General features: G+C 41.7%; 1 protein-coding gene across 2 annotated transcripts in view; it reads right to left on the bottom strand.

The window, feature by feature from the left end:
* The window catches only part of PCNX2 (pecanex 2), a 158,099-nt gene that overhangs the window by 8,349 nt on the left and 139,504 nt on the right, over window positions 1-10,246 (bottom strand). For both annotated transcript variants that reach the window (XM_069800740.1, XM_069800741.1), the window contains 4 exons: window positions 3,644-3,788; window positions 2,208-2,438; window positions 1,587-1,861; window positions 373-557 (listed from right to left, as the gene is read on the bottom strand). In XM_069800740.1, coding sequence (XP_069656841.1) covers window positions 373-557; window positions 1,587-1,861; window positions 2,208-2,438; window positions 3,644-3,788 — 836 coding nt within the window. The remainder of the gene's footprint in view (window positions 1-372; window positions 558-1,586; window positions 1,862-2,207; window positions 2,439-3,643; window positions 3,789-10,246) is intronic.

The following is a 10,246-nucleotide window of genomic DNA, read 5'->3' as shown; positions in this document are numbered from 1 at the left end:
CTTCTGCTGTTTCCAGCCAACAGTAAGCACAGGTTCACTGTGGTACGGGCTCCCTGCATCACACAGGTAGACTCCCTCCCATTTGCATTTCTCATTCTGGCATTGTTAGTGGCACCTCCTAGTCCAAAAGTTACACAGAAAGGAGTTCGACAGTGGAACCTTTGGTGAATCACATTTGTCTTATCCCTCCCAGTAAATACCTGGAACAATATCAGGAAGCCATCTCCTACGTGTGCGTGGTTATTAGGAAGGACAAAGCCCTCTCTTTCTAAAATTAGTTTTCCACTGGATATGAGCATGCCCCAAAAGTATCTGCCTATGCAGCCCCTCAGGAGAAGACTACAGAGAAAGCCAAGTAAATTGTGCAAATACCTGCACGCTGGTGGACCTCTTGAGATGAAGCTTGCAACTGAGGGGTTCCATCTCTGGTGGGCTGCGAGCTACTGCTCTGACTTGAATTGCCTGTGGAATTGCTGCTAGATGAAGAGCCCCCTCCACTATCCACCTCTTCAACGTTACCTCTCTCATGGTGAGCTGCATGGCAGTCCTTCCGCATTCTGTGTGTGGGAATACACGCATGGTCAGCCATTTATTATGCACAAAAATTTGTGCCACCAATGTTAGGTGCCCTCAAAATGTGTAATTGTACTCTCTCATACCGCTGCAGGTCTTTTGACATCTTTTGCGATGACAAAGATGATGATGTGATAAGCTTACTTGCAACAAAATCATATACGACACAAACCAAATCTTTCCTTGTCTGTGTTAAGTGGCTTTGGAGCCCTGCAAGACCTTAGGACTCTTTATCAAATGTTACAGTGGTCTCTGAAGACAACTTTTGCATGAGGTAATCAAGTAGCAAAGAAGAGGAATAGGCTGGAGGAAGCTCAGTGGGAATGAGCTGCATGGTGGGAAACGAGCATATTAAGCCACTAGATTTAATCATTTTAGCATAGGTCTTGGCATGCGAGCTGGCTCCCATAGTCTCTCCATAGTCTCCTGCCTCTCCTCAGCCACAGTGGCGATAGGGCAGGTGGAGGGAACGAGGCAAGAGTGAGTTACTGCTGTATGAAAAGTGCGAGATGGAATGTGTCAGATACTGATTGTGCATACCTAGGGGAAGCTGGGCAGTTTTTGTGGATAGCGAGTACGTTTTTACATGTGTTTTGGTCAAGAACAATGACTTGGGGATAATCAACTATACTGCCAAAGCTTTGGAGCATAACCCACCATAACCCACCAACACATTTACTCATGTTATGACATGTCACTGAGTTACAGAAAAGACACCCTTATTTACAGGGCATAAACAGTAAAATTCCCTGGAATAAGGAACATGTCTGTAGTGCTAAGTGATTTGATAAAGAATCTTGTTGAACATGTAGAAAGCTTTGCTTAAAAGCCATGAATGAGTTAATGAATTTGGTTTCTGCTATGTCTGTAGGGCTATTTTGTTATATTCTGAGTCAGTTGCAATTAATTTTTTACTCATAGGTAACAGTATGGAATTACTCTCTTTTAACAGGAAATACAGTACAACCAAGACTGCACGGTCTCTATCTGCATAGCCAAAATTTAACACCTACCTTAACCATTTGGATCTGAACCACTTTTTAATGTTGTCCAAACTGACAGGGCCCCCCCAAATGTTCCTCAGTTGGCTGTGTGTCCCAAGGTACGAGGTGGTTAAAGGGGAAACATACATTGGATATCCCAGTGGCTGATCACATGAAGAATTAATTAAGTTCCGCAAGACCTGTTTATTGTTCTGGATGCTGCCTCTCTCTGGGTTACGATTGCGTAAGAAAATCAGTTCCTGCTGCTGCCCAGCCCAAAGCCCTCTGACGCACTCCTTGTTGACCTACAGGTAGGTTAAAAACATGTGGATCGTGAAAATGTTTGCTACTGAAGATGCAGAACTACGCGATCCAGGTACAACAGCAGTAGCTGTGTGTGCAAACACCTTGTGTCTTTGCACCAACGGTTTTATGAACTTTTGCAGCTACTCCCCGGCAAAGCCGGGAATGTTATTTCAGATACACAAACATAACGGGTGCAAAATGGAAGTCAACTGAAGAGAGCTCTTTTAGACTCCAGTCCCTATTCGATAACTACAATCAACCTCTCCTTTTGGCCAGATTACTCGGAAATAATATTAGTTACCACAGCCCTAAATTACTGCAATATTAGAAAGAAGGTTTATGTACCTTGATAACCTTGAAGCTCAAGTAGCTTTTGTGGAGCATGATAACTTTATATTCATCTGCTCCTTCATCTACCACGTGTCTCAGGGTTAGCAGCTCCTCTCTGTTGGAGAGTACAGCACTGCGCCAGGCTGGGTCCCCTTCGTGACAAATCACAACCTTTTCTTCAAAGGATTGGATTGCTTCATACAAAACTGCTGGGTCCTCATACTCATCTGGGCAGGTGAACTGGTCCTGGTAGTACACAAAAAAGTATTGAAAAGATCAGGTATATTTGTGAAAACACAAACACTATGAACAATAAACAAAATCCTGTTTTTTGAACAGTTGCCCGCTGATCCTGCCAAGTGACTTGCTGTTTGATACAGCGTGTCTTTGGGGACATAGAGAAATTAATTTAACTGTAATATAGAAAGGTACGATTTTTGTTTTCTGGTAACCTGTTCTGATCTCATATCTCCACTGGACAGATACTTGGAGAATGCCAGCTTATCCACTTTCTTTTTATGAAGTGGGAAACCATGGGAGGCAGAGCTTTGGGGTAAGCTGGAGGGAGATCAGAATCACCTGGGGCATTCCACAGCTCTTGTGGAAATCCTTATTTTTATTCACGAAAAACGACCAACAAAAGCACAGACTGGGAATCCATCAGCAGATATCGCAATATTGCGTTACTACTTTAGCTGTCACGCAGCAACATGGCCAGTGATAACATTCATAAAATTACTGTGTCAAATTCTCAGATATTAATTCACAGCAGTTCCACTTCAGTTACATTCAGAGCAATTATAAATACCATGCATGATAAAAGCATATAATACTAAATCATAACGTGCCAGAGCAAGAATGAAATCAACTCCAAGCTATACAGAGGTTGACCTGAAGAAATTGGAGCAAGTTCAATGTGGAGGTGTGCCAGATTTTTACAACTGAAAACAGAATGGGGTCAGAAACAGCCTGACATAGTCAAACAAACAGCCGTGACACTAACCCTTCAAGCCACTCTCCTCTCAGCTGTGTCTTTTAACATATGGAAGCGTTACATGTGTATTGCTGTTCACAAAAGGATTGATAAATTAGCAATGAAATTAGTCTAATCAAGGTATTTCTTTTCAATCTAGGAGCCATCTTTATAGTATCCACACAAATAAAACACGACATGACCGTCAGTTTTGTTTTGGTGAAAAATGCAGGGTCAAGCTCTGCAATATGAATGGTTTCAAATGGGCAGCTAGGGGGTACAGAAAAGGAGATCAAGTGAATGCAAAATAAATAAAGGCCAAGCTTTTCCATTTTGGTTAAGGAAGTTTCTCAGAATAAGGCAAGAAGTACTCCATTTCCCTCTTTTTTTTTTCCTTTGGACAGTTTCTAAGGTTTCCTGTGTTTCCCTAAGAAAACAGATGCAGTAGTAAAAGTTAAAAATTAAAAAAAGACTGTACCTGGTGTAGCTTCAGAGACATTCGGATTGCTGGGGCAACAACCTTGTGCAATAGATCCATGTCTGCAAAGACCCACTCATCTTTTGCTGCTATCCGAAAGTCTCCTTTGAACAGTGCATGGAGCCCATACAGAAAAGAGTCCAAGCTGTAAGAGAGAGGCAGCAGTCACTCCCAGAAGTCATTCCTGTCTCACCGAGCCGGATGGACCCCCGCCAGCTGCCGGCCACGTGCTGAGCTGTGCAGTGACCGGTGCCCCTCCGGCGCGGGGCGAGCTCTGCGGTGGGTATAAAGCAGGGGTCACGTCGCCTATTTCTAATGAGAAACCATTCCTCAGGGTAAGTGGTTTTCCTTCTGCTTGCACTGTAAACGACTGGCCACGAAACAAGTGTGGCACCTGGAAGAAAGGATGTCCTAAGGATGGGTGGCTGGGTCACGGGGCGCCTCAGGGTGCTGCTGCTCTGCGGCTGTGCCAAAGAGACCAGGTCAAAGAGTGCCCGCTGCTCTGCAATCCCTGTGCAGGCAGCAGAAGCTGCCCCCTCATTTGAAAGTTTATTGATTGGCCCTGTTACTCTCAGCAGTTCTCCTTGCAAGGTAAAATTAAAAAAAAAAAAAAAAAGCAGCTGTAAAAAATATTTTAAGCAAATCCGAGACTTTTGTCATGAAACTCAAACCCAGACATGAACATTAAACCAGATGTACTAAGAAGAATACTAAGTTTCAGGAACTGTTCAGTAAACTGGGTGAGAGCATGAATCAAATGACAGGCATTTCATACGGAAACAATGAGCCCTAAAGCAAATATGCACTGGGCTTCTTTTTTCTAATATAAGAAACTAGATGTAACTAGTTCTGCCTGACCTTGGATGATGGTTTGCCTGGACCTGAGATTTAAGCAAAAGGTAAAAGGTACAAAATTGAGTAGTTGTTAGAAAATGGTTGCACGAGGGCTTTGTGAAGGGAAACAACCAGCCTTCGGCTCCAGTCTTCACCCCAAATCACGAGCTTCCCGTGATGACACCACAGCCACTTGTATAATGCTTATATAGCAGGACTGCCATCCCAATGCTGCTCTGAAGAAGTGATCTCGAAATTGAGGAAAACAGAACCATCTGTTAAAAACAGGCATCTCTTGCAAACCCACAGGACATGGTTTCATCTACCTGCCAAGATTTTACTCACTCTTCCAACAGTTGATTTGTTCAGATTGTAAAGGCTCTGAGGAGAAGCTGCATTAAGATGTTGGTGGTTTTCATTACTGCCCAGGCTTTCTCCAGAGAACACACAATCTTTCCACGTAATTGAGCTTTCTTAATTATTTTAGGAAAGGAAAAAAAACTTTTAAATTTTTTCTCTTGTCTAAGAGAGGGAGAAGAGCGACTGGGAGACTGCTTGGCCTATCTTCAGCTCAGACACATTCTAATTTTGCCCTTGGTGGGTAGCATGATTTAGAAATTAAAATGGAAAGATACATATGTTGTTACCAGAAAAACAGCTGGATACCGATTTTCTCCATGAAAGCACTGTGTAATACAAATCAACTAATCGGTGGGACCCAGGCCAGTCAGGAAAGCAGGGCTGCTGTTGCTGCTGGGAACATGAAGAGTACGGGGAAGCTCTTGTGAATTCTTAACTGATTTGCATTTATTACTACTAAGTTACGTATTAAAACATGCCTATGTGAGACAGGCACTTACACTCAGATCTTCAAAACTTTCAAGCACTGATTTCAATGGGAGTTATGTGTCTTCAAGGAATGGGTCCTACTCTCCACTGACTTTCAGTCAATCATCTCCACAGTTTAGAAAATGATAATATACCCAAATCCTGCTTAATAGCTTGGAAAGCCCTAGAATAAACCAGTTAGGGGGAAAAAAAATGGTGGGTGCAGCCAGTGTGGTGAAATATGTGACTATCGTCTCCTTTGAAAAGGCTAGAAATCAGGAAGGGTCCTTTCACTCGCCCACCCACTAGACAACATCCAGCATACACAGCTGAATCCTTGCCTGGAAAAAATACCTCTATATCTAAATATTCTTCCCGGGATGAAACTGAAGAACCTACCCTGAACTACACACCGAATGATCTGTAGTGTAGTTTTCCCCCACATAACACCCCCTGAATTTGCTCTGAAAAGTTGGCTGGGATGAAGGGAGGAGTAGGCAGGAGACCGACCTGTTTTTTACATCATTAGAGGCTCTCAGAGCCAAATCTGAACAGCAGAGCAGACAAAGAGTTTGCATTCGCATCAAAGTGTCTTAGAGGCATCAGCACATGCTAAACAGGCTGCTGTGAACAGCAGTATCTGCCGAAAGCAAGGCCAGGACCAGGACAGCTATGCAAACTGCAGCTGAGCATCAGCAGAGGGAGCGGAGGGAAGCACGTACAGCTCTCACTGTGCTTAGTTAGGGAAGACTCATCCATTTCTCATCCCTCTGCATAATAAGTTCTCTAACCAGCATTTTTAAGAACAAATATGACTGCTACAAGGAACAAAGCAGTGGGGGCAGTAGTTGTGAGAGGCTGAGAGTCAATTATTTTATATATCGTATTTTCCACCAGAGAGGTCTGGAGGAGATTGCTGTATTCACAAAACCATGGACATCTTTTATTCTCCTGCCAATTGTAATGAGGCTTTGGGGTACATTCTGCCTATAATGTGACACTATCTCAAGCCATTACGTCTGTAACACGCAGCCCTTAATCCACATAAGATACCGCTGTTGTTATTCTTCCCATTGTTATGCTCTCTGCTGAAGACTCTAATGAGATTATAAGGAAGCTGTAAAGCCAACAGCTTTGATCTCAGGCCTGACTCAAGGTTGTTGCTGCTTTCTTGGCCCAGTTTTAGCATACCTCAGTTGGTAATCTGCTGTAGTTACAGGCTTGTTCAAAGTATTTTAAAAACTAGTTAAGGTAAATTCACATGCCAAAGAAACGACGTTAATCAGGAAGAGACACAACTACTATTTCTGGCAACATTTCTAACCCTCTGAGCTAAGAACCCGAAAAGCTGCTGTCACAACTGTGAACTATTTTAGAACAAGACTAGTAGGTGTGTGGGAACCGTCAGCCCCTCAAATGTGCAGAAAGGAGGGGATTAAGTAGTACCACAAATACCAGAGGGAGGGCAACGGAGCCAAAGCAAATACTCCCTCCTACTGCGCTCCTTGCATTGCTCCAACAGTTGAAACTAAAAGCATTTGATGCAAGCCTGAAAACAGTATGGATGAAGACCTATGAGCTGGTGAATGTCTCTGTGTGTATTTTGCACACCAAACCCCATCCTCTGTCTGCAGTTTATAGACCTTTCCCAATGTTAACTGTAGATTTATTTAAGCAATAAAGAAACATGCATGCCTGTGAGCTGGTAATGACCTGAATGTCGTAGCTCACCTGAATGAAGTATTTTCAACGGCAACCCTTCTAAATTTGGTATTTTAGATGACAGTGGTATTGAGCTAAGAGTCAAACTTTTCTCCCCTGCTTCTGCTCTGCTCAGCTCTGGCAGACATAAAGCTGCACTGTCTGCTTGAACTCCCACCAGCAACGCAGCATCACCTGCAGCATTATGGTGCCACGTCCAGGCAGAGCCATTCCTTGGAGTGACCCTCTGTCCACGCTGAGGGATACCACCCAGAGGGAGCTGAGGGGACCTGGGCATCCAGGCTTGGTAGTGTTGGAAGTATCTGATGAGAGATGCTTTATTAAGGGATTTTTATATTTCTCCAAATTTGAAACGTATACTAAACATTTACTTATTAGTAGGTCTAGTGGCTGAATAGGATTGTTAAGTAATTTTTTACAAATGCACACCTAAACATATCACTCATTTGAATAAATGAATGGTAATGTCATGTCGTTCCTTAAATTGCATTTTGTGCAGGATGCCTCCTAATGACAGTTTAAAAGAGCATTTGATTTGCATAGCAATGTTCTGCCTTCTTAATGAATGCATTTATTGTGTAATCTAGTGTTAATGTTGGGTTTCTACTGACATTTACATGAACAGGTACACTGAATAATTATTTACATACATTATATAAGAGCATTTAAAATCTTGCTTTACACAGTGACATTCACTGATTAATAGATTAGACAAAATCATGTGTACATGAGTGCAAATTGATAGTTTACATACACAATGTAAACTTGAATCTCAGTTCTGTAGTGCACAGCTCAGTGCAACATCACCTTTGTATTACTGTTTCTGTGCAGCAGCTGGATGACTGTCACTCCTCGCGACACAGCAAGGGCTAGACTTAGTCCGGAGGAAGTTTCCTGCTACCTGCACAGTGGCCCCAGAGAACAAAACATGGACCACAGAGCGCAGGTTCTGGGCTAGTTTGCTCACACTGGACATATATGAAACTATTCATAGAAATAAGCGTGAGGAGGAGAAGACTACAATGCCTGTCTGGCCATTACATTGCAAACTGATCACGAAACTTCTAGGAATGTTGTATGCAAGATGCTTCACAGCCAGAATTAATAACAAGTCCTGATATGAAGTTCAAGGTCATTTCTAAGTGCCTCTAAGTAGGCTCCAAAATGCCCCCAAAATATCATGACACCTTTTCAAGGGAAAGGACTGTGAAGCATCACCTAAGGAACGATTCCTCCAGCTTCTGAGGACCTTAAGTACTTCTCCCCCATCTGACTGAATGCAGAACTGGGGGCGAGGACCGGCAACAGCGCTCTAAATCAAGCTCCATACGAGCTGCTGTATCTCCATCAAACACAGAGAGAGGGGAGGGAGACCTGCCTTCAGCGCCTAAAGTTAATCCTCAGGAACATCTCCTTCTGGCCTCAGCAGCGTTGCACGTGTTGGATGAAGTCTCCTTCCCCCTGGCATGCTGTGTAATTGTATTCCTAGTGGAGACTCGCTGACTTACTGCTTCTTTGTGTATATATAAGTTGTGAAAATCTGCGTGAAGCAGTAAACACTGTAAGTACAGTAAGAACTGCCCTTTGTGCTGAAGTGAATGTATTTGGGGGATTTTTGTTGATAAAGGTCTTGATGTCAGGGGATAATTAACTAACAAGCAAGGTAACAATTTCTACTAAATTGTTTTTGTCAATTAAAATAAATATATAAATTCCTTAAGACAAGAATAAACGTATTTCACAAGTTAAAGTCATGTTTTGTAGCTGTAGCAATGTATAACTTGAATTGTGCTACTCAGATTCCTTTTTTCCCCCCCAAATCTTTCTGACAGTTGAAATGTATTAAAGGTAATTTAACCAGGTGGGTAAGTGACACAGTTTTTCCACAGTGAAACTTTTCTAGGGAAAGCTTTTGTGAAGTAGCACTGAAAAAGATAACTGACAGAAGCTTCCACTTAATCCCTCTTATGTCACAAAATACATTTTAAAAATACAATGATTCAATACTGCCCTGGAGCACTTGCTTAATAAAAAGAAAACCAGGACTTTAATTAAAGATATAGGATTATATAGAATGGATTCAGAAAAACAGGGATAGAGCTGTGCACTGCATACGAGTACCGCATTTTTTGCTTTTCTACAGACCTTTTCTCCTCAGGAAGAGTATTTTTAAGTATGGAGTGTCCACTCACCAAAAGAGAGGAACTAATGTGGTTCATTGGTAATCTTCCAGATTTCAAAAAGACATGGTATAGCTGACTCCTGCAATTATTATTAAAATCTTTACAGAAGACTTTGCAAATAATTATCCTCAACATTCATACTTTCCATGTTAAGCTTTAGGAAGTCTCTGATATTATTCTCTCTTTGCATTAGCTACTAACCACGTAAGCCAATATGAATAGGTGACATTATTATTGTATCTGTCCTAGTGCCAAAACATTGTAATGAAGATTTTAAGATCCGGTGGAAAGTACATGCAACGTGATGACAGTTTTAAGGAGCTTTTGTGATATTTTTAGATGCATTTCTAATATTGCTGTGACATATCTATTGCAGGCCCAGATCAAAATCACTTTAATCTTTTCTCAAAAAAATTCATAAATGCACATCAACTTTTCTACCACATCCCCAAACTCTAAAATTTGGATCATCAAAAAAATAGGGCAATTTTAGAAATACCAGTGACTACTAAACATCACACTAATTTGAGTGCATAAAAATGAAGGGAGAGGAAACTCAACCCAGAAGAAAACTACTACAGGAAGGGAATGTGCAAAGACTAGAAGAAAAGAGATGACGAAAGCCACTTTAGAAAGCAGAAAGAAGCAGCACATCAAGAAATAAGCCATGTGGGCCACAAACATTCTGCATGCCTGACTGAAAAGGAAAGACATAAACCCAAATGTTACAAACATCTCAACAGATAACAAAGCTAGAATGAATATTTAAAAGGACTGTTTTATCTTATAATACAAAATGCATTCAAAATCACACATGCTGTCTTTGTTTGCTTGTTAGTAAGACAAATCCTCTCTAAGGAGCACGTTGATAGAGGGCCAGCTAGCTTTGCTCACAGTTTTGTGCCAATACAGCAAGGTCACTTAGATACTCTATTTACTCAACTTGTCTACTGGTACTAAACTCCTGCGAACATGGGGAGTTCAAATACGTCTAATAAAAATCTAAAATTAGGTAAGAAGTTAGACTTTATTAAAA

Source organism: Haliaeetus albicilla, chromosome 13 (genome assembly GCF_947461875.1).
Source record: "Haliaeetus albicilla chromosome 13, bHalAlb1.1, whole genome shotgun sequence".
NCBI lineage: Eukaryota > Metazoa > Chordata > Aves > Accipitriformes > Accipitridae > Haliaeetus > Haliaeetus albicilla.
The sequence above is the reverse complement of the archived record's forward strand: the minus strand, read 5'-3'. Positions and strand labels throughout refer to the sequence as shown.